At 37.8% G+C, this 25,034-nt stretch overlaps 2 protein-coding genes across 14 annotated transcripts in view; both read left to right on the plus strand.

Moving 5' to 3' along the window:
* UBR5 (ubiquitin protein ligase E3 component n-recognin 5) overlaps positions 1 to 7,661 on the plus strand; it is a 180,566-nt gene extending 172,905 nt beyond the window's left edge. For all 12 annotated transcript variants that reach the window (XR_011965807.1, XM_072603357.1, XM_072603347.1 and 9 more), the window contains 3 exons: positions 2,084 to 2,228; positions 4,095 to 4,180; positions 7,036 to 7,661. Coding sequence is in view for 11 of the 12 variants with exons in the window: in XM_072603357.1 (XP_072459458.1) it covers positions 2,084 to 2,228; positions 4,095 to 4,180; positions 7,036 to 7,248 (444 nt within the window). In the remaining variant the exon portion in view is untranslated. The remainder of the gene's footprint in view (positions 1 to 2,083; positions 2,229 to 4,094; positions 4,181 to 7,035) is intronic.
* A 14,742-nt stretch (positions 7,662 to 22,403) lies between these two features.
* RRM2B (ribonucleotide reductase regulatory TP53 inducible subunit M2B) overlaps positions 22,404 to 25,034 on the plus strand; it is a 38,688-nt gene continuing 36,057 nt past the window's right edge. Inside the window, exon 1 of one of the 2 annotated variants that reach the window (XM_072603360.1) lies at positions 22,404 to 22,523. Coding sequence is in view for 1 of the 2 variants with exons in the window: in XM_072603359.1 (XP_072459460.1) it covers positions 22,871 to 22,918 (48 nt within the window). In the remaining variant the exon portion in view is untranslated. Of the gene's footprint in view, positions 22,524 to 22,777; positions 22,919 to 25,034 lie in introns of those variants that run through there. The other variant, XM_072603359.1, reaches the window with a different exon arrangement.

Below are 25,034 nucleotides of genomic sequence, written 5' to 3' on the forward strand. Positions count from 1 at the left end.
GATTTATAAGGGGAATCAGTGGCATCATTTGGCTTTCTGACTTAGCTATGCAACTGTTTTCATCTTCTTCTAAACTCAAATATCATACTATAGACAGTTCTAGTTTGATGTAAATTCACATTATGTATATTCAATTTAAAGAATTCCGAAAGAAATCTACATTCCCAAAAAAACACATGATTACTATACAGCACTGTGCTTTCTCAGTCCATATGAGCCCTCAGCTTGACTGGCTCTCCCTACCCCATTCCCTGAAAAAACCCTAAAATTAAAAAAATAAAATCCTCTAAAGAAAGCTGAATGGACAGAGACTACTGCCACTGGATTGGGAGCCTGACTTGAGAGAGAGACCTCTGTCCTTCTCTGCCACCTGCCCTTGTGTTGGGTCTTAGGTGTCTTTTCTTCTGTTGATGTGTGCTTGGGTACTGTGTGTCCATCCCTTCCCAAACCCCCCACACCCCATATATTCCTCCTGTTACTCTCTCACTTCTCTGTCCCTGGTCCCCCGACTCCCCCCATATGTCCTTAAACTGTGTGCTGGCCCCCTCCTTCTATAGGCACACAGCCCCTTTTCTGTTTCTCTCTCTTTCCCTTCTCCATATTGGTGGGCCAAGTTATGTTACATAAAAATCTCTTTATGTAAATGTCTGCAGAGTGATCTACAAGAACTGTATGTAGTACAAAGAGGCATTCCCACTTTTGAGTGCTAAAGCTCACTTTTTGTTGATTAAGAAATCTGGGGTCACCAGATAGCCATGTCAGTGTGAGCTAACACTTGATCTCACCCACCCTGTATTTTGGTGTCCCCTTCTGAACCTTTTGCTGACATAATTTTTCCTGCTGCTGACACTTAGTATCTCTCTTACCAGGGCCAAGTTAACTTAGACTTCCTGAGCTGTTTCCTCATCTGTAGTATTGGAATAATACTTCTGTCCATAGGATCGTGATGATAAGATTAGTTATGTAGGATAATGTGCTTTGTAGACCTTAAAAGTATTGTGTGTAGTGCAGATATTATTCCCATTTCTTCACACTATTCTCTCTTGCTATTCATCTACCATTTTTTTTAAGTCTGAGCTTAATTTTTTTTTTCCTTTTGAAACCTCTTCTGATATTCTAAAATCAAAAATAATCTTAAAAGGCAAATTTAGAGGCAGGAGTGACACAGTGATAGAACCCTGGACCTGCGGTCAGGCAGACCTGACCTGATCCCAGACACTTATTACTTGTGTGACTCTGGGCAAGTCACTTAATCTCTGCCTCAGTTTCCTCAACTATAAAATGAGAATAATAATGGCATCTGCCTCCCAGGGTTGTTGATCATATGAAATCAACTTTGTAAAAATGCCTAACATGTAATAGGATCTATATAAATGTTTCCTTCCTTCTGTCCTTGCATAGGATTTGGTGTGCATTTGTATTTACTTTTATAATATCATTATCTTTATACATGTTTCTACCCACTACATTCTAAATTCCATGAGTGCAGTGAACTACATCCTGTTCAATGGAATGTTAAAGTCACCTAGCACAGTATAGTGGCTTGATTTGAGGCCATATTTATTTTTTGGCTAGTTGACTGCTGTTAATTAATTTAATTGAACTACCATTTTTCTTATTGACCTTTCACTTGTATCATCTTGGACTTTTAAACCTTAATTCATTCACTAAACAAAATGTTCAAAGCAACACTTGACTTTAAAATTGTAAGTCTTTTTTTAAACTCACAGTACATTCCTGCTTCACCAAAATAGTAGATAATACTAATAAATTTGTTCAGTTGTTTCAGTCACGTCTGACTCTGTATGACCCCATTTGGGATTTTCTTAGCAAAAATACTGAAATGGTTTGCCATTTCCTCTTCAGTTTCATTTTACAGGTAAGGAACTGGGGCAGACAAGGTTAAGCGACTTGCCCTGGGTCACACATAGCTAGTAAATGGCTGAGATTCAGATTTGAACTCAGATCATCATCCTGACTCCAGGCTCAGCACTCTACTGTGCTACATAGTTGCTCCCTTAAATAAATGGTTGAATGATATTTAGTGGAGGAGAATGAAAATGATACATTTTTTTCATCATAGGCAATGAGGAAAGGTCTGCTGGATGTCCTTCCAAAGAATTCATTAGAAGATTTGACAGCAGAAGATTTCAGACTTTTGGTAAATGGTTGTGGTGAAGTTAATGTACAAATGTTGATCAGCTTCACTTCTTTCAATGATGAATCAGGTATGGTATTTTATTTTACCTTTTTTGAGAAATGAGATACTATTGCTAATTTAATCAGTCAGTTGGCATCTATTAACTGCCTAGCTTGATGAGACGTAAAATAAAAGATCTATGTTAAGCTCAAAATACAGATATTTAATAGCTGTGTGACTTTTAACTTTATTTTTCACATCCATAAAATGAAGAGGTTTTGTTCTTAATAACCTCTGTCATGAGCCTTAAAAATCTTTTGGCTCAGAATCTTCTGAACAACTTGATTAAAAGACCTTATTCCTATTTTCACATAATTTATACATATATATGATCAGGAAGGCATAAATTAGTATAAGCTAGAAAAAATACCTATCTTACCAAATCATCAAGTGCTATAAAACCCTGCTGTTTCTTCCCGCCTAGAAATTGTATTTAGCCCCTTTTTGGGCCCTTTGTATGATTTCATTGCTTCAGGCAACTCCCAATGAGTAAAAAGCTGATTTGAACCTGCTTTGCAACTTCAGAGTCTTAGAAAGTTGTCTGGGACACTTAGAGGTTAAATGACTTTCTCAGAGTCTTAAAACCAGTAAGTATCAGAAGCAGGACTTGGACCCAGGTCTTTATGATTAAGTGGTCAGCACTTTTGCTCTGTATACCACTCTGCCTTTAAAATTTATATTGGAATTTAATACCATGCATTTGGATGTTAGTTTTGTCATTCTCTTTACCTAAATTTTTTTATTTTAAAAGTACAACTCATGCCAATATTTATATTAACATGAATGCAGATAGAACTGCATCATGGTAAAAACTAATATTTTGAAAACCTTTTCTATAGCAAGTGATCTGTCTCTGCACCCTATCCCTTAACTCAGTGGTGTCAGGCTCAAATAGAAATGGATCCTTGCGGGCTACATATTAATTTGGAAAACTACAAATTAACACTATATTTATCTAGGTTGTATTTGTATTTATTTCCCCAATTACATTTTAATAAGGTTCAAGTTGAAGTTGGAGGATTTTGTAAGGCGCAGTATACCATGAGTTTGACACCTTTGTCTCATAAAGTAATGAAAGAATTCAATTTGTTTTGCACTTTTGACCTCCTGTGTAATACTTGAGCTTTCTTCCTCTTTCTACCTGCAACATGCTAGCCACTTAAACACAACTCCTAACATGTCTATCAAAAGATACAAATCAGTAAACTGTGAGGAAGAATAAGACACACATCTCCATTCTTCTACTAGTTTAACGGCACTTATTTTTTCCTTTCTCTTACACTACTGGACATCTCTGGGTTCCACACATTGGAAATAGATTGTTTAAAAATGTATATTGTTTTATTTAAGCAAAATGAAAAACATTTTGACCTGTGAAGGTAAAGAATTTTACCTGTATTTTAAAAACTAAAATGTATATCGTGATAGCTACCCCTTCTTCCCATGCTCCCATTGTCTTGATAAAGGAGAATTAGGACAAGGACAAAGAAGATTTGACTGTCTTAATAGATGATAATTACTGTCAAGGTAGTAAAATATTATCCTTCTGATATTTTACAACATTACTACTAATACTTGGGACATCAAGACTTACAGACCAAACCTAAAGCCAAAACAGACATCTTACATGAGAAGCCCTGAGTAAGTTGGAGCAGTTAGGAACTGGGATTAGTCATTGTTTCACTTCAGTATAATCTATAGTTTTCAAAGTTCATGTCATATTGGTTCAGATTCTGACTCCTTAGAAGTTTTTATTCTGTGGATTGTATGCCTGAAATATTGCATATGAACATGTACAATTTTCACTGGCAAACTGGTTTCTAGTTTAAGAAATTACTATGTTCTAAATATAATGTATTCTACAGAAGGTTGAATTTAAATTCTTTTTTCTTAGGAGAAAATGCTGAGAAACTCTTACAGTTCAAGCGATGGTTTTGGTCAATAGTGGAGAAGATGAGCATGACAGAACGGCAAGACCTTGTAAGTCACATGCCTGTATCATAAAATGTTTAGAAGGAAATTTAAGGTGAGATTTAGATTATGAATGATGCCTACTGGAATCTAGAAATTCACTAACAAAGACTGAATAGCTAAAATGTCAATCATGCTTCTTCCTGGGGGCCAGGGGAAACAGGAAGGGAGGAGGGAGTAAGGGGTGTTTACTAAGGAGGGGACAAACGAAAAAATTGAGGGCCATATTTTTTCACAATGTATACCACAGACCACTTGCATTATGGAGTTGTGAAGCATTTGTAAAATTCTAAACATAGTGAATTTTTTTCTTATCTAATGTTTTCTTTGATATAAGAAAACAGTGCTGATCTATCATTGATAATGTATATATGCATTTTTATTTTTCCAGTAGATCTGATTGATCATTTATATGCCCTTGTTCCTTAATGATTGGTGGTATGTGTTTTCAGAACTGGTTAATGGGATCAGAGTTGCAGTTTACAGACAAGGAGTAAAGTGATTTTAATTGGTATAGTTCAAATTAAATAGATATTTATTAAATACTTTCTGTATACAAATACACTAGGCATTAGTAACAGTAACGAAAAACTGGCCAGCTTAAGATAGCCATCAACCCTTAAAGTAAAAAAAAAAAAAAAAAAGACATTGTAGAAAATGGTAGCCTTCTCTTTACCTGTTTCATTGAATCTTTTTCAAAATGAAAATATGAACAATCCTTTAAAAACAAACCTTTAATTCAAAGAGTCGGCTAGTTATCCAAATTAATCCTTTCCATTTAGCACACATCTTAGTGTAGTAAGAGTCTGGAGACCTTGGGTCTCCAGCTTTGTCTCTATAAACTGTGTAAGTCATTTTTAGCTTCTGTGAGTTTCACTGTCCTCATCTATAAATGATGAGCTTCGACTAGGTCATCTTTAAAACTCCTTTCCATTCTAACATCCTCTGACTAGTTCTTCAATTCCAAGGAAATTACATCTAAATAAAATGTAGGGTTTGGCTCTTAAGGATACTTCATAACTATACTGTTCTCTTCATTTACCTCCTCCCTGCTCAGTGTGCTGTCTTCATAAAATTTTTTAATTTGTTTGTTCCTAATTATAAATTCATTCTTCTGTCTTATATACTCACTTCACTCCTGTCAACTGGCTATGCAGTTTTTGTCTGGAAATAGCTATTTTTCTCTAAAATGAAACAAATATCTGTTCCCTATTATCCAGGTTCAGACTAGGTTCCCTACAGCAGCTTTGCTTCTTGGTCTGATTCCTAATTGGTATTAAAAAGTGCAGAATTAGTCTATGTGAGCCTCCTTAGTCCAAGGGACATTACCCCTCCTAATTTTAAAGTCTATCCTATACAAATTCTTTGAACCAAAAAATGATTTTCTTACACCATAATAGAGACACTGAACCAGATCTCAGGGACAGTTCATCATCATAAATTTAGTTGTAAGTTACTGGAGTTTCTCTGGGAAAATACTTGTATTCATCACTGTATGCTTTCGTGGCTTATAATTGTTGAACATGCAGACCATACAAAGAAGTACCTTCAAAATCCCATTTTAATTTGACTCATAATTTAGACATTAATTTGACTTGTAATTTAGATATAACTTAGCTGAGATGTTTCCCTCAAGTATATGACTGCATGTAGTAAAAGTATTATGTGATAATCATATATTACAGATGTTCCTGTCTCAGTACCAGAAAACTATGGCTATGGCTACATTATTGATTTAGTGATACTAGACACACAAAATATTCAAATTCTTTTAAAATTTGCATTAATATCTTATTTTCCCATTTAAAATTTCCCATTGTTTTCTCCAGTCCCAGATTGCCATTCCAGAATAAAAATAATTTTAAAAAAAACTGATCAGCAAAACTTGATGAATTCATTTATCTAATCTGAGATAGATTGATTCTGTAGTGTACCACATCTCTATTCCTTCACCTCTAAAATGAAATATTTTATATCTCTTCTTTGGCACCAAGTTTGGTCATTCATTATAATTTCATAGCATTCTCTTTTTAGCTTCCCTTTCCATGTCCATCCTAGAGAACTCATCTCTTATAACCAAGAATTTTTTTAAAGATAAAAAAAAGAAAAATCATCAGAACCAATAAATGTTTCAGAAAAAGATGTTATCTATAATATTCCCCATCTGCTGACTCCTACCCATTTTATCATATCCTGTGATTGTTTTTCTTTTCTATTCATACTATTGCTTTCTTAGTTTTGCTTATTTCACTTAGCGTCATTTCAGACAAATCTTGCCATGCTTTCATCATTCAAGATAGTAATGATTCATCTCATTCATGTGCCACCCTCTGTCCTTTACTTAATTCATGTACATTTACTCATTTTCTAGGTCTTTTCTACTACAAAAAGTGAAGCTATAAACATTTTGGTATATATAAAACGTTTGTTTTTGTCATTGACCTTCCCTGGGGTATATGCCTAGAATTGAGTTGAATTTCAGTGAGTAAACTGGTATTTTGTTAGTAGAGAAGGAATGAAAAAAAATCATTATCACACCAGTGTCAGCTGTCTGTTCAAGGAAGATGCATGGAAATTGAATGGGAATCATGGCAAGGTAATATTATACCACTATCTGAGAATGCTCTACCAATCTTCCCTAAAGGTGTGTCATTTACCAGCTATTTCAGAGCATTTCTACTATATTAGGTTTTTTAAGTAAAAGAAAATATTTTAACTAGGGAGATATAATCAGCAATTTGAATAAGTTTTAAAACTAATATGTAAGAGTTATAAGAAAATATAATAAACATTCTAACAACTAAAAATTAATCTTTAAATATATCAGAACAAGAAAGTATAACACCAGTTTTATTTCTGCTTAGGTTTACTTTTGGACATCAAGTCCATCATTGCCTGCCAGTGAAGAGGGATTTCAGCCTATGCCATCAATCACAATAAGACCACCAGATGACCAACACCTTCCTACAGCAAACACTTGCATTTCTCGGCTTTACGTCCCACTGTATTCCTCTAAACAGATTCTCAAACAGAAATTGTTACTCGCCATTAAGACCAAGAATTTTGGTTTTGTGTAGAGTATAAAAAGTGTGTATTGCTGTGTAATATTACTAGCTAAGTTTTGTAGATTTTTCCATTTGTCTATAAAAGTTTATGAAAGTTAATGCTGTCATGCCCCTGGTGGTACTTTAATGATTAAATGCAAACATTCCTATACCAAGTTTGTAACCTATAGGTCTAAGGAGCACTAGCAACATTTGTCTGTAACTGTTTGCTAGTCAATAACTTCTTGGCCTAACCCCAGCCAAAGATGACAGCAGAACAATATAATTTACACTGTGATTTATCTTTTTGCTGAGGGGGAAAAATGTAAAATGTTCTGAAAATTCACTGCTGCCTTTGTGGAAAGTGTTTCAGCAAAGGTTCTTGTATAGAGGGAGTAGGGAATTTCAAAATAAAAAATTAAGTATGTTCTGTGTTTTCCTTTTAACTTTTTTATGGTGTTTAATTTGTGGTTGGCTGCAATTGTGTATCATGTATATTGAACTTGTAAAAAGTTCTTGACATTCAGATCTTAGAGTTGAAATCACTTTACCTATGAAAACCACTTTCATTGAGGTTTGTTTTGGTTACATTGAACTCTAGGACATTAGATGATATCACTAATATTTTGCATGAAATTTGTTCATTTGAGTGAGGGTTTTTTGTATACATAAGGCGGGGCCAATGCACAATACTTTATATCACAGTCAACATTTTTTTTGTATCCCTATTACAATGGGCAGTCAGTCAGGAGGTTACTCCACTTAAGTTCTAATTTCACATTTGTACTAAGGTGTTTCAGTTATGTAAACTCAGCCTGGGCACTTTCTGATAACTGTAAAATGTTTTATAAGATCATGATTATTGAAGATACATTTTGGAAAATTTTAATGTTCGTGAGCAGCTTAACTACTTTTGTATCTAGCCTTTTTTAAGTATCTTGTTACATTTACTTTTTTAAATAAAGAAATTACAGAAGAAATGTCAAGTCATATTGAAGAAACAATAGTTTTTATTTATGTAACCTGTATATTTTTAAACTAACTACAATACACTAGACACGGTTATGAGCTTAACAAATTTCTGATTTTAAGACTTAAAAAAGCTTTTGTGTATATGGATTATAAAGAAACAGAAGTAATTTAGTCTACATTTTACAGTTAGCAGAGAATCCTGAATGGCACAGGCCAGACAAGCCCATTCATTTTAAATATTTATTTTCAAGAGGGCATTTATTTCTGGCCCTTATATGAAATTGATATGTAGTCATTCGGAACATTCATTCATTTAGACCACTTTAAGTAGAGACACTTTATAAAAGTATATCAGTTAGGACTTTTTTTAATTTTAGAAGCCCACACAAACATTCTTAAGTTCTTACAGTTTTAGAATTTTCCATGTAATCTGCTATAGGAGCTGCTTTTTTCATCTTTTATTACTGCTTCAAAATAGGAATACTATGCTTAGGATACAAAAGAGTCATTTTACTTGTTTGTAAGAAGGCTAGAGTAGAGTTCTACTTTTTGCCTCCTTTGCAGTGCCCCTGACTTGTTGAGAGAGACAATGTGACTTGCTTGGAGTTGATATTTACCATCTTTTTCTTGCAACATAATTGCTAAGTGCATAGTAGTACTTAATTGCTAAGTGGATCATTATCAAATTCATTGATTTTATTGGAGACACTTATGACATACTGTGTTGTTTTTTTTGTAATTTTTGGAAAAGTAGCAATTAGATTAATGTTAGGGTGATAAGCAATTTGATGGAAATTTAGTTTTGACTAGAATTCCTTACATTAATTTATAAGATCAAACTTGCCTTTTTAACCCTAAAACGTGAACATGATTTTTAAAATCTCGAATGAAAAAACAATTATTTTTAAAAATCAGAAAATCTAATCTATCAACCCTTCCTAAGCAAAAGTTTTGGTCAAAATGAATTAACAAAAAGTAGGGTAATTTTAAGTGAAGTATGAAAGTCTTTTACATTCAAATGTAAAATCAAGTTTCTTTGGGTCTCAGCTTTTCAAGTTTTAAAATAATGCTGTACCATCCACCATCTTCATTAATAATGGTAGGTTATCAAAATAATCTGTACAGTGTCTTATGGGCATAGGTTTATGTAATAGATGGCTATTTCAGAAGTATTTGGACCAACTGTACTCCACAGCATTGTAAAAGTGCTAGAAAAGTATAAATTATTTCCCACTTTGCATTCTACATTGGGAGCTATTCTTTAGATTCCTCTCTGAAAGCCTAAGAAAATGTGGAGGTTTATTTTGCTTTCTAATGAGAAAGAGACAGGAATTTCTGTTTTACGTTAAAGCTATGATGTTGTTTTCTTGGTTTGCTCTTCTTCCCCGCTAAAACCCCCCCATGTCTATGGAATATAATTTATCAGTGTGAAAGCTCCCTGCCATTGGTATTTTCTACCAATATACTGTCCTAGCATGTGACATCCAGGCAATCTTACAAATATATTTAGGTACTTATTCTGATTATTGTTTTAAAAGAAGTACCTTTATTTCATTGCTGTTTATGCACATAAATTGAAAATATTTTAATTGGTAGTCATTCAACAAAAGAGGTAAATATAAAAAAAGCATGTAGATAGGTCTTTCTTACTTTTGCTGTTTACTATTGTAAGAAAGTGCATTGAATGAAAATTATGGCCTTCAAGGGTTGTTTAAACATGGCATTATCTCTATAAAGGTTTGAAACTCAGATGCAAGTAATTACACTGGCTTCAGCAACCCTGTTGCTGTTCTGTGGAATTTTTCAGACTGTAGGGGAAGAGAAAATTATTGGATTCTATCTACATCATTGAATGTAGCAGCAACATGTAAAGTTGTTCTTAATGGAAAAAGTTGTTAAAACTTTTAAAAAATGAAGTCCATTGGCAGAGGGTTAGAATTGTTATCCTCTAAAATATAAAACATTACCAAGAATTGCCTTTATTAAGTAGTTTGAAACAGCAGTGTTTGATAAATTTCAGAAAAGAGTTTTCTTATAATTACTAAACTTCTTAGGGAAATTTAGAACCAAGGAGGTATGGGGAATAATTTTAATAATGTGTTTATCATTTATCAAAGCATACCCAAAGCTCAGCCTTGATTTCTTTATCAAAAGCTTTTAAGTAGAAAGTGGTATATGTCATGAACAAACCATTTTTCTCCTGAAATTTTCTGTTTCTGTTAAGTTTTAAAGGAATTGTGCAAAAGAAATTATTTTTACTGTTATATTTTTATTTCACTTTCTTTAAAATTTATTTCTGTGGAGTAACTATTGCTAATTACTTTTAAAAATTATACATTTTAATAATCAGTTCGTTAAATCATGACATTTTCACCCTAAAGTTTGAATAGAGTCTGCCCGTTAACAGGTAAGCTGATTCTTGAGAGCACTGCTGTGTGTTGAGCATTTCTCTTTGAAATAGTTGTTAATGATCACAGTGAAATAAGGCTATTTCAGAAGCTTGAAGATGATGTATGCTTAATTCATGGACAAGTTTGTTGTTCTTTACTTTGGCTTGGATTCTTAAAGTTGGCAAATGTTAGAAGTATTTGTAGCCATAGCAGAATATCTTGTAGATATAATCCATGCTGGCCTCCTTCTTAATTTAAAATGTTTTATTTCACTATGTCTAGTGATATTACGAATGTTTTTCTTTTTACAGAAATAGAGGTTAGTGATAACCGGGAGAATATTTATTCAAAGGCACTGAGAAGCAAGTTCCTGAGCTTATCAGGTTGAGGATTCAGTTTCTTATAGGTTCCTTAAATGTAGAGCCCATTTTCAATTTTTACCTATCCCCAGAGGTCATTCACCTTGTTATCTTGAACACAACTTTCTGATCCTGTCATAGACTGAAGTGGAAAGGACTTTAGAGAACCAGTCTAAAGAATTTCAGTTTCTACAGATATCCTTAAAATTGACTTAACATCTTCCCAAGTGCTATAATTTTCCCAGTTACTTCAGTAGCATCTTCTAGCTCCATGTACAATCAATTATGTGGCATTGTTCCTTGCAACAACTCTCAAGTGTCTCTTGTCCATTCCTCCTGCTACCTAGTTTGAGTTTTTATCACTTTGCTCCAAGATTATTATATTAGTCATGTAATTACCTGTAGTACCCAATGTGATATTCACAGCACCTATGAGAGCCATCAATATTATGCAGGCACAATTCTGAATTGCAAAATATAACAGACTCTCCACATGGAAGACAGCCAAAACATTTATTCAGACACCAGAAACCCAAATCCACCATAATTTATATACAGTGACGATGCAGAGGGCAACACCAGCCCCAAGCCTTCCCTCTGTTAGGTTTGCCACAAACACCACAAATCACAAATGGGATCACTTAAACAAAATGCCCTTCTCTCACCACCAGCCAGCTGCCTGCTTGCCTCCATCCTTCAGTTCTGACCTCACCAATATTTTTTTCAGCTCTGCTCTAACTCTGCCTCTTCTTGTTCCACCCATTCAGGAAATTTGACTGCAGGCTTCATGTGACTTAGACTTACATGTGACCTGCATGTCACATGGGCCTATTAATGAATGGGAAAGAGCTTATTTAGATTACCATTACATTGGGCCCCAGTATTCATTAACTGGTATCAATAGAATTGTAACAGGAATAACAGAAAGTAAACATATAAAATAGTATCCCAAGGTGGGGCTTGAGCAGAAGCACCCTATCACTCCCCCCTTGAACGCATGGGGTCCAAAGTCGTGGGGTGAGGGTCAAGTCTTTTCTTCCATAGCTACTTCCTGCTGAAATTGGACATAGAGCTTTCCCTGCCCCAAGAGGTCCCATTCAAGGGGTCAGTAATTTATCAGGCATCTGGAGCTTGGTCGATGCCAGTCCAGGGCTATACATCACAGTCATGGACAGAGGGGTGACATCTGGCTTAAGCAATCAGGCATCTGCGATGGAGGGTACTAGGTATGCAGAAAACTAATCTGACAAGGTGAACAGACAAAAAGCTAAGAAGAAACAAGGAAACAATAACCAGAAGCAGGGTAAATTCAAGGTCAGCCATGCTTCTGGAATCCATGAACCCACTATCATGGCCTCATTCACTGTTTACTGTTTTCTAATTTGCAGTTTTGGCCTTATTATTTCTGGCTACAGGTATACTTTCTTTAATCTGAGCAGGGGCCTTGCCAATTTCCAATTTTCACTGCAGGTGTTATGAACTTGGATACAATGTTTCAGGAGGATCTGTAGGAGCCGTTCTTATTTCTCTGCTCAGTCTAATATCAAGACCCGTTCCTTGATACATTTTTGTATAGTTCATTAGTTGCAATGCCATCCCCTGATTCTGGTAGGTGTTTGGGCTCCAATCAAGCCCAGCCTGTGCAAGGGTTGCATTCAACTTCTTGTTACTTTTTGATTCTTTTTGTGAGCTAAACCACAGCTTTTTCTTCTGCCACCTGAGACTTTCTAGCTTACTCTTCTAAAGGAGAATTTAAACACTGCAGGATAAAAAGTTTCTCATGCAAACCAGCAAACTTCCTTTCTATCTGAGCTTTCTCTTCCAGCAGCTTGTCTCTGCTTTTACACGAGGCAATAACTTGCTAGCTAGACCCACCCTCTCCCACGTACCCCTGCCACTGGTTCTATTGTTTTTCCCTGCAAACATCTTTCTAAATCTTTGGGTCCTCCCTTCTGTAAACTCAGTTCCCAGTTTTCACAGTCCTGTGCTTTTAACCCATTCTCTTGCTAGGGAAGAGTAAGGTAAATACTCCCATCCTGGGATATCCATTTGTTTTTCTAAAGCCTTTCTGTCTCCAAATAGAGGTCTGATATGTCGTGATCCCATCTTTGTCACCATTTGTAGTGCCAATGCAATATTCATAGGGCCTACAGCAGCCATGAATATGCAGGTGCAAGTCTGAATTGCTAAATACAACAGACTTGCCGCATGGAAGGCAGAACAAAAACGTTAATGCAGACACCAGAAAGCCAAATCCATCTTACTCTATACAGAATAACAATGCAGAGGACAATGCTAGCCCCAAGCTTTTTCTCTGTTAGGCTTCCCACAAACTAGCTCCCATAAGTCACAAAAAAGATCCCTTAAACAAAATTTCCTTCTCTCACAGCCAACAGCCTGCCTGCATCCTTCACTTCTGACTTCACTAACCAATTTTTTTTTTCAGCTCTGCTCTAGCTCTGCCTCTTCCTGTACCACTCGTTCAGCAAACTCCTCCCACCACAGGCTCCATGTGACTCAGACTTCCACGTGACCTGCAGTTCACATGGGCCTATTAATGAATGGGAAAGATCTTCCCATTTAAATTACCATTACTTTAGCCTAACCTTCTAAATCAGTCCTAGGATCAAGATATGGCATAGACCTCAAAGGACCTTAGAGATTATTTGGTATAATCCTCTCATGTTTACCTTCACCTGATCAATTTGATCAGGTCATGCCTATTCAAAAGTTCCTGTCTCCCTTTACTGGTTCCTCTGAACCCTTTAAGGTTCTCTGAATTTATCCTTGATCCTTTTCTCTATGCTTGCTCAACAATCTCATTTACTCCTGTGTTTTCAGCTACCATCTCTCAGCAACAAGATGATACCCTTGGCCTTGACCTCTTTTCTGAACTTCAGACCTACATTGATGCCCTTCTCTACTTTAAACTCATTATGTCCAAAAACAAATTCAACTTCATCCTAACCCTTCTGACTTTTCTACTTCTGTTGGTAGCATCACCAGCTACTCTGCTTTCCATGTTTATAACTTTGGACTTAAACCACATTGGTGTAACCCCCTAGCATATAGTAAGGCTGAATAAATGTTAATTAATTTTTCTCCCTCATCTTTCCATTGCTTTATATCTCTTATAATCATTTTCTCTCTCCTTTCTCTTCCTATTCTTTTTCTTCTGCTGCTACTTCAGTACAACTACTTGCCTGAACTTTGTGATATGTAATATACAATATTATGTAAGTCAGCTGGTAAGTCTACTTTCTGGCGGTCCCCTATTATCTAACCTACGTACTGCTGTCATAGTAAACTTATTTTTACACATACATATAAAAGTGAAATCTGGTCACTCATTTGTTGCCTTTTGAATACAAAAATCAAGTTTCTTCACATGACATTCAAAGATTTCCATAATCTAATATAACCTTGCTTTTTCATGTTTATTCCCTTTACAAGTTGTGTTCTAGCCAACTTAGAATACTATGTCCTTCAAACATGCCCTGTACTTTAGTCCCTCCACACCTTAATTCATTAAGACTTCTTGAAATGCCCTTCTTCATCTTTTGAATTCTTCCTCATCTTTTAAAGCCCAACTCATTACATCTTCTCTACAAATATTTCCTTGGCCACTTTATTCTCATCTATAATAAAATAGCTTCTTTAGATGTCACAAAGTACTGTTCTAAACATTTTTTCCATGTAATCACTTATCTGTAATGGTGTTTGATTTTTTAAAAATTTGTTATAGTCAGCACTTATTTACAAAACCCTAATCCAGTGCTTCATGTTGTGGAGGAAAGCATTCTGGATTCTCAAAAGCTATTATCTTTGACAACCTCTCTAGCATGCTGGAAAAATTTCAAATATGTTCTAGAAAGCAAACAAGACTGCTTTCTGAGTACTTTTCCAGCAAGGTTTGGAGAGGTTTGTTACCATTAGGTTGGCCACTTGGTGAATTATTTCTTCATGGCAACATATGAAATAAATCCATTATGTCCCTCTCCCTGTTTGTAGTAACAGTGGCAAGGTTGATGGTAGAAAAGGGGTTAGAGGGTACTTAAATAACATTTCTTGTGCCATAAAGTGTCAATTTGGAAGATCTTAAGTGATTAGTTTTACTGTATCCAATCAAATATGATAACCCTAAATATGAGATACTTGTTAAGTGACTAATGAGTAAACATATTACTTGAGGAAATGAATAATATTGCTCTTGACATGCTCACTATAATCAGAATACAAAAGAAAGTTAAATGGAATAATCTCACAAATACTTCTCAGAGAAATCAGTCAACATTTATTATTTTCTATGTACCAGGCTCTTTAAGTACCTTGAGGTATTTGTTATTTTTTCCTTCAAAGACAGCAAGAAACACTTCATGGTATGTTCATCACCAAAGTGCTCCTGATAAACATTGCAGCAAGACCACCATAAGAGGTAATTACAGTTTATGTGCCAACATCTGTAGTGAAGTTTTTAATTGGTTGAATAGAAGACCTTCCATGTTAAAAATACTTTTAAGACTCTGGTTTTAATGCAGATATGGGCACAAAGAAATACAATAGGAAAATATATATTGGGATATGTGGTTCTGGAGCAAGAAATGAGGTAAGCCAAAGGCTTCTTGCATATCTGTCAAATACTTCAAGAAGGAAGTCAAGGTGATTAACATGGTAAGTACCAATAACATCAAAAAGCTGAAATTGATTATATCAGAAAATATCACTGGTGTGACTCATTTCTGATTTAGCTGATTATACATGGGAAACGTATAAAAGAAAATACATCACCACTGTTATTTCCAAAAGAAAATGGATGACATAAATCAACACAGACACTAAAAGGGCCTAGAAACCAATCAGTAAACATTTGCCCTCCTTGCAAAGCAGAGAGAAATGGTAGTGAAACATCACTTTAAGATTTTAACTCATTTGTAAAGTCATGGAGTGGGGATGGTGGAAAACAAGACATAATCACAAAACAACAAAAATCCCTTCAGGGGAGGAACAAATTTTACAGGAAACTTTTTAGGAGCCAACTAAGGAAGATCATTCTGAGGCCATTATGAACAAAAATGGAAGATGATTGAGGAATGGTAAAGATCTTTAAAAATGTCGCGTGTGTGTGTATGTGTGTGTATGCATGTATATAAAGTATTCTTAAAAGTTTTTTCTGAATGATTTGGAGGGACTTTATTTTTTTAATATTTTTCCCAATTACACGTAAAGACAATTTTTACCATTTAAAAAAAATTGAGTGCCAAATTATCTCCCTCCATAAGATCATTAGCAGCTTTAGGTTATGTAGGTGTAATCATGTCAAACATTTTTCATATTAGTCATGTTGTGAAAGAAGAAATAGATCAAAAGAAAACCATGAAAAAAATATAAAGTGGAAAATAGTACACTTTGATCTGCATTCAGACTTCATCAGTTGTTTCTCTGGATATGGATAGCATTTTCCATCATGAGTCCTTTGGAATTGTCTTGGACCATTGTATTGCCGAGAAAAACTAAGTGGTTCATAGTTGTTCATTGTACAGTGTTGCTCTTACTGTATACAATATTCTTCTGGTTCTGCTCACTTCACTTTGCATCAGTTTGTGTAAGCCTTTTCAGGTTTTTCTGAAATCTGCCTGCTCGTCATTTCTTGTAAGCACAATGGCATTGCATTCATATACCACAGCTTTTCAATTGATGGATATCCCCTCAATTTCCAATTCTTTGCCACTACAAAAAGGACTGCTATAAATATTTTTGTACATGTAGGTCCTTTAAAATGTAATTGTGTTCTTCAACATGTGTGTGTTCATCCTTCGTTGCATGAAGAAGACCAGAGAAATAATGACATGACTTGCACTTGACTTTGTTTTGAGTGAGGGAGGGCTCTGCAGGTCGCCAGCCTCACTTCTCCAGAGCAATGTGAATCCAGTGACCAGATATTCATCAGGATGACTGGAGATGACTCAGGATGAGGCAGTTGGGGTTAAGTGACTTGCCCAAGGTCACACAGCTAGTGAGTGTCAAGTGTCTGAGGTGAGATTTGAACTCAGGTCTTCCTGACTCCTGCACTGGTGCTCTATCCACTGCACCACCTAGCTGCTCATTTTCTTCAATAACACTGTTGCTAAATGACTACTCTCACTACCTTCTACCCATAATACAACAGTCCTTAATAACAAATTAATATAGTAAAGAGCAACAGTTGGTCAAGTCTGGAAAATTTTGCTTCCTTTTGTATCTACTGTCATGGTTTCTTCCAAGTGCAACCGCTATATCTGGATGTTAACATCACAGTCACTGTTATGGCTGTATAAGAAAGTAAAAATGTCACCAAAGCCATCTTCTTCACTGCCACCTCCCCAAAAGTGGAAAGATCTGAACTAAATGAAGAATACACATATTTGGGCTGGAGGAAACACACTTTTGAGAAATTGATTCTTATTAAGGGGGATGATTTTTTTTTTAATGGGAAAAATTCTGATCTTAAATTACCAGCCTATAGACAGATCTCTTTCATAGCTCTACACAAACTTCACGACTCTTTGATAGCATTTTAATGAAAGTTTGAGACAGCCTTTTCCCAAATGATATCCTAGAGCATATGTTGTTGACTTGAATGGTGTAAAAAATAAAAGATCATAGGTCTAAACTTAGAAGGGGGCCTAGATGACTAAATGTCTAAAATGCTTCATTATATGGAAGAAACAGGCCCAGGCAGAATTAAATGTCTTGCTAAATTCACAAAGATAGTATGCTGTAAATGTCTGAGATAGGATTTGGAAGTCCTGTTCTGACTCCAAAACCCATGTTTTCACTGTACTACAGTACATTTGTTTATTATTTGTTGAACATTTGAAAAGCATTTGGTTGAACCAAAGGATACTTTAAAAATTCTCCAACAAGGTGACTTCCATAAAATGAGACTCATTGAAAGATCTAACAAGAGAACTTTAACTTCATTCTGATTATTAATATTGGCCTAAAATAGAGAGGTAAGTGCCAAAGATTTTTGCCACCCTCACAGACAATTTGTGTCAGATTCCAAATGGTAAAGGGATTTTCTATAGATGGTGAGATGCCACAGATACTGTTTATGGATGATGCTGATCACATCAAGCTTCTAAACATCACAGAATCTCCTAAATGAGATCCATCATCACTTAAGAATTCAGCCTAACTTTCTACATAGGAAAAAGGAAATGAATAATGCTAGTTGATTAGTCTTTTGTTCAGAATTTGGATAGACATGTTGTAGAATGTCCCGGCCTAATTGCCGAGGGCTGCCCAAGTCATCTTACCTTAGTCCAGGTCTTCGGTGGCCAGCCCGATAAACGTATTGAGAGAAGAGACTTTCCAGAGTCAAAGAAGGGTTAGGCTTTATTCAGGATCTTGGTTACATGTCCATATGCAGGCGAGTTCTTCCCCAGGAGAAAGGAACCCCTCTCCTCTTTAAGGAGCAAGGATCACACAGTGAGAGGATGGGGGTGGAAAAGGGGAGGGGGCCCCCGGGAGGGACCCCCCCCTCAGGCTTTCCTGCCCCCACTTAAGCTCTCCCAGCCATATAGTCCACACCTGGATACCGTACATGCTGTCAGCCCCTAGCTAATCAACAAAAAAGTGTGCTCAGACCACAGACCAATCTCAAGGGTGGGATGCTCTCCCCAGCAAGTTTCCACTGAGAAGAGGTGGAGAAACAAGAAAGCTCGAGTCTCACTCCTCAATTCCCAGGTGTTCCCTGGGGGGCCTCATGAGAGCTCGCAATCAAGAAGCCCTCATTTTTACCTGCCTGAAACTGTTCACGTAAGAACTGAGCTTACACCCCAGCAGTAGAAGTCTATCAGTACTTATATTTTAGATGAACAGTGAACTGGGCCTTCTATTGCCTCTGTTGAGACATGCTAGATTGTATTAGGGATATGGCATGGTGCTTATATAATGGGCCTATATGTCTTGAAACAAAGGTCCATCTTCAGTTACCATTTATTAAGTACCTACTGTGTGTCAAGTACTGTGCTAGGTGCTAAGAGACAAAAAACAATTCCTGCCCTCAACGATCCAGTGATTTTTAAATATCAGCCATTTTTCCAGTGATGCTGTGTAGTTGTAAATCATGGAACACCAATCTCTGAAAAGTCAAAGTTGTGGGTCACTAAAACGCAGTGTGGAGGTAGATAGGAAGCTGCAATATATTACAACAGTAATTGTGCAAAAGTGGTATTATAAAGTGAGTCATACTTGTAGCAGAACTAAAGAATAACAGTAGATAGCCTTGAAACTCCATTGGCATCTATTCATTGTCAAGAGATTTCATTGCAGGTCTTCTACATATTGGGTGGACCCTCACTGGAGGATTTATGGATGGATATGGCCAGGTGTTACACAGGATAAAGTGATGAATGGGTTGTAATTTATATACAAATGCATGAATGTAGAAATTACAGTCAAGACCCTCTACAATCTAGTTTCAACCTTCCTTTCCACCCTTGTTTTCCACCATTGACCTGTATTTATCATGTGCAGCTACCTAAGCAAGGCCTTAACTACTTTGATTTCAGTCCATTTGTAAAATTACAAGAGTGAATCAGATAATTTCTAAGGGCCCTTCTAAGTCCATGTCTGTGGCATTTGATAAAATACTCACTTTAGTTTCCCATTGAACACCCTTGAACAGTACTCAACACTTAAAATCCAGTTCTCTTATTTCTCAGCTACCCACAAGGGGTAGCCATTTCTTTGATCTCATTGTTTCCCTCAAATTTTTACACACCTGAAATTGTGAACTTGTCTTATGATCACAATCCTGCTTTCCTGCATCTCCCCCTGCTTTTTTTTTAAACTTCTCCTAAACTTACTTTGTATCTTCAGTCCCTCCCTGTTCTCCCAGTCCATCAATTTTTTGGCTTAATTTCCTCTTCACTTGTTTGACCTTGTTTTTGACCAGCTTGAGAACACAATGTCCTATATTCTTAAATCCCTTCCCTTCCCATGTCATATTTATGTTCACAATTAGCTATCTTCAGCCTTGGGTCACTTCTTACACCTTTTTTGATGTTTCTCCCTAAGTCTTGAATGCTTCTCAAGGAAGTCAAGAATCTAAGCTAATTCAATTCAATGTGTTCCTCAATGATACATAGCAATCTTTTTATTAATCTCCAATTCACTATTAAACTTTCTGTAGCAACTGTACAAGCTTTTCAAGCCCCCAACTTTAGCTGCACCCTATGTTACCAGATTACATTTTTCCATCTACTTCACCAAGAAAATTGTGACCATCCATTACGTTTCCTCTTCTCCACCTTTGCATCTCTAAACTTCTACATCTTCAGCCATAATCTTTGCTCTAGTCTCAAGATAAAGTGCCTTTTTCCCCCTTCTTCCTACTCCCTCTTTAATCATCACTCCTCCCCTCCAATCCCCCCCCATTCATTACTTTTGTTCCCATGCCGTTCAATTATATTCAGGTCTCCTTTCTCCTTTAAATTGCTCCCCTCCCCCTCCAAAAAAAACCCTCTTTGGTTGTGTCAAACACTCAAGATGACTTTTTATCTCTTTTTGACTGCCAAAATTCCAGAAAGAACATTCTTCAGTTCTTCATGATAGTCTCTAACTGATCTCCCTATCTCTAGTTTCTCCCCTTTCCCATAGCCTTCACATAGCTGCCATAATAATCTTCCTAAGGTTCAAATTTGACTGCCAGCAGATCAAAATCTGGATCTTTATTGCCTCTATGATAAAAACAAATTCTTTAACCTGGCACGTCCTCCACAATCTGTTTTCAACTTACCTTTATAGCTTTATTTTTTAAACCCCTTACGCTAAATGATTCATACAAGAAGAGTATCATCAGTCTGGCATCCTTGAGTTCCCAACCCATTCTTCATGTTGTGAATATGCTCTTTTCTCATCCTCTGTCTTTCAGAATGTTTTCTTTAGGGCCTAGTTCACATATTTTCTTGTAAAGCCTTCTCTGATTTCTCCCAGCTAAAGAAGACACTCAGAGGTTTTTATGAGCTCGCATCAACTCTCTACCTTGATTATATTTCTGTGTATCTGTTGCATTTTTACATCCCACTCTTACAAATATATGTTCCTTGGCAGCAGGGACTATTTCATTTTAATGTTTTTGTTATTTAATTTTATATTTATATGCTCTGCATATAATAGTTCATTTTTATGGAATCAAATTAAGCTCTTTCACTTGTTCAGGTTGCCCATAGTGCCTTATAGAACTGATATTCAATAGATATTTGCTAACTACTATTCAAGTAACCAGTACAAAGATGTCATTTAATTGATGTGATTATTTCCTTTACCTACACCTGTACACAACACATTTAATTTTTCTGTGATGCCTAATTTCCTTCTAATTTTTAGATATAGTTGGTATATTATGGAGACAATGTAAGATTGCCTTCTCTTTGGGAGTAGATAGTTTCTTTAAGCAATCTTAGCTGCCTATATTAAGAGTGACAGACTTTCCAATCTGAATCCCAGATACTTGCCATCAGAATTGTGTTTTGGAAGACATCTATTGTTACTACTCTTTCCTTTTGGACTCTAGAAATGAACAAAATTCGTTCGTACCTAAGCACTGAGCCCCTCTCTTTAACTTAGGGAGCGGAGAATCTGGCTTTGGTCCCCATAGATTTCCTCCAAACAAGAAGATAATTCTCTGCACCCTAGGAAAAATAAAAAAATAAAGGCAGTGTGTGGTACCTCCCCTCCATCCCCGATTGGGCTGCTAGCAAGGCTATTTCTTTGTATCCCTACCACCTAGCACAGTACCTGGCACATCCTAGGCACTTAATAAATGTTTGTAGACTTTGTGTAGGAGAAAGGACACTGGATTTGGAATCCAAGATCCATGGTTTGAATCCCACTTCTGCTACTTGCTACTGTGTAACGCTGGACCATGACAAAAAAACTTCTTTTTCAAAGAAAGAAAATGCCCTTCAACCTGCACCACAGCCTCTACCTGGAGATGTTTCATCAGATGAGTCGCTTGGAATTGTGGTTGGTTGGTCATTAGCAACAAGAATTAATTAAAGGTCTATCACGTGCGCTAAGAAAAGCAAAACGCGGCCGTGCCCCGCAGGTGGCCGGCTACCTTCTAATGCGGAAGACCGCAGCTTGGGCAAAAAAGTTTTCCTTCCTTCCAAGAGGGGTTCAAAGTCGGCCCAGGACTTGGACGACGAACTCTCCCAACGCTCGCCTTCTAGAACGGAAGGGCTTCGGGCGAAAATGCCCTTCGGGAGAACTTGAAGAACTTGGGGGAGGGGGAAGGCGGCGTAAAGCACTTCCTGCCCTCCGGGCGGGCCCGACGCTTCGGCTTCCCCACATGGGCAGTCACTAACGCTACCGCCAGGAAACCGGGGGCCTCTTCCGGGGTAACGAATCGCAGCCCCACAGCTGCCAGCCCAGGACCTGGGCCTCGTGACCCGCTGCCCGCGGCTGCGGCTGCGCTTCGCCCCCGCCCCATCAGCGGCAATTCATAAAACCACAGTTTCTCTTCTCTCCCCACCCCCCATCCTTCACCCCTGCCTCGACCCCAGCTGCTTTGCATCTCCACCCCTCCTGGCGGGCCCAGGTAGTATTTGGTGAATTTCTTTTGAAGGCACGTGCACACATTTTCACTTCCGTTCGGTTCCAATAATTCCTCTCGGGTTCGGAACGTACGTGTTACCGACGTCCGAGTCTGGCATCGCGCCGGAGAAATAGGGAACGTGTTCGGGCAAGCCTGGGAGCACTCTGGCGTCCCGCGGTGGGTGGGGGGGCGGGGCCATGGAGTCAGGGCGGGGGTGGGGGGGCAGAAAAGAGCTCGGGGCGGGGCCAAGCGTTCGGGGCGGGGCCAGGCCTCGAGCCTCCTCTTGGGGAGTAGCGGCGCAGAGCGCTCTCGCGTCTCCTTCGCAGTCTGGCTCGCGCCTCTTCCGGGTGATGGGGGAGTCGGGAAGGCAGGCTGCGGCTGGGCCCCTGCTGGATGAGGTAAACACCGCGTCCCCGGACCGCCCGCCTCCCTCCCTCCCTGCCTGTCCCAGGCGTTGGAGGGGAGCGCCTCCTGGCCTCCCTGCGGCTTAGGCCTCTTTGTACCTGCCGGGCCTCCCTGCACCTGCCGAGGCTTCCGACGGGAGGGGAGGAGACGCGGGGGATAGGCCCCCCCCCCGGTGACCCCTTCCCGGGATGTCATTGAGGGAACTTGAGGCTTTGGACCCCGAATCGGCCAGGGCGGAAATGACCTGTCTCCCACCTCTCCGGAGAAGAATAATTTTAGCTCATTCAGCTCGTTAGACGCCAATCCTGGGCTGGAGGAGGGTCTGGCTGCAGTGGTGGAGGAGACTCGAGGGCGCGTCGGGTTCTGGGGTCACCTGCGGGCCTCGAGCCCGCGAAAGGCGAGCGGCAGACCCCCTCCGCCACTTCTAGCCTGTGGGGAACCTTGGACAAGTCACTTAACCTCCTCCTCTCCCACTGCCCTTGCATAAGAAATAAAGTGAAGTAAGGACCTCCTAGGTGCCGGACACTTAGATGAGTGGGGAGCTAAGCTCGCACCACCGCTTTGGTAAAGGAAATTCCCCGGGCAGCGCCTCCTAGGCCAATGCTGGCCAAAGCTGCTTCGATCTGGGGGTAAAAAAACACCAAACAAAAATAAACAGGCCCAACAACCGAGGAGCTTTTAGTTGTGACAGGTTTGTGATTCAAGCTGGGAATAAGTGGGATGGGAGACCTTTTCTCCTAGAGCTGAATTTTTTTACCCATTAGAAAGCCCTCAATAAAAAATAAAATCTCCCATCTCCCACAATAAAAAGGAACGAAAAAAGAAAACGCTTATAGAAAATATACACAGTCAAAACGAATTCTCACATTGTCCCTGTCTCAAAATGTGTATCTCATTCTACCTTAGGAGTCTTATCGCTTCTGGCTGCAGGTGTCATCAGTCATTCAGTCATCAGTCCTTTGAAATTGCGGTTTATTGTTGTATTAATCCTTGTTCTTTAGTCTTTCAAAGCTTTTTTGTCTTTAATAATATTGTATAAGTTATGATTCTGTTCTCTTCCCTCTGCATCAGTTCGCAGAGATCTTCCTCTGTGGATAATTTCTTCTGATTCCATTTCATTAAAATGCTTGCTATTTGCCCGGATGAGAGGCAGGCTGGCCTAGTGGATAGGACAGTCACCAGGAAGTCAAGAAGACCTGCAATCAAGTCCTGCCTTTGATAGGTTTGGGATAGATGACCCTGATATGTATGTATAACATACAACAGTTCTTTTTTTCTGTGCCCTCTTGACTGAAAGACATTTCCTCATTGGGAGTTGCCTATAGCAGTAAAATTCCTGCCTTGACTAAATATGGCAGGTATTAGGAATACAAAGACAAAAGAATAAAATAGTCCCTGCCACTGAGAAATTTTTCGTTTTAATAAATTTGTATTTGAAGCCATGAATGACAGAATTTGAAGGATTTACTACTGGAAAGGCCCTCAAACCCTCTAAGTCAGAAGCAACAAACGGTTCAAAGCCTACTAAAACTTTTGAGTGCTGCCACAACTAGATTAAAATGTAATCTGGAGATGTTTAACAGAATAAATAAAAATGCAACACAATGTTAATTTTCGAAGTCATTATATGGTTGATACCTCTGAAAGTACCTTGCACCTAGTAGACAGTCAATTGATGTTTGTTAAATTCACTCCAATTTTTTTTTTTTTTTACAAATAAAGGTAGCTGAAGAGATTAAGTGATTTGTCCCAAATTACCCAGAAGCTGACAGTGACAGGGTTGAGATGGAGTCCCTAAATGCCAGATTTTTTGCCTTTTTTTTTACATATATGCCATGCTGCATTGTCCTTACTGCAAAGGAAGATGCAGTGAAGAAGGAAGAGATCTTGAATTTGAATTTTGATTAGGCTTTTGACTCTGCTTTTAAAGTAATTAGAAAACACATTATTTTGGTATTTGTTGCTGTCACGTCATGGAAAAAAATGTACAAAAAGTATTTTATTTAATTGTAACAAATGACTGTGCTGGATTGCTAGTCCCACCATGCTGTTGGTTTATTTTATGTGTTTCTAAACCATGTATTGTACAAAGGAATAATCAGCAATTAT

Source organism: Notamacropus eugenii, chromosome 4 (assembly GCF_028372415.1).
Source record: "Notamacropus eugenii isolate mMacEug1 chromosome 4, mMacEug1.pri_v2, whole genome shotgun sequence".
NCBI classification, from domain to species: domain Eukaryota; kingdom Metazoa; phylum Chordata; class Mammalia; order Diprotodontia; family Macropodidae; genus Notamacropus; species Notamacropus eugenii.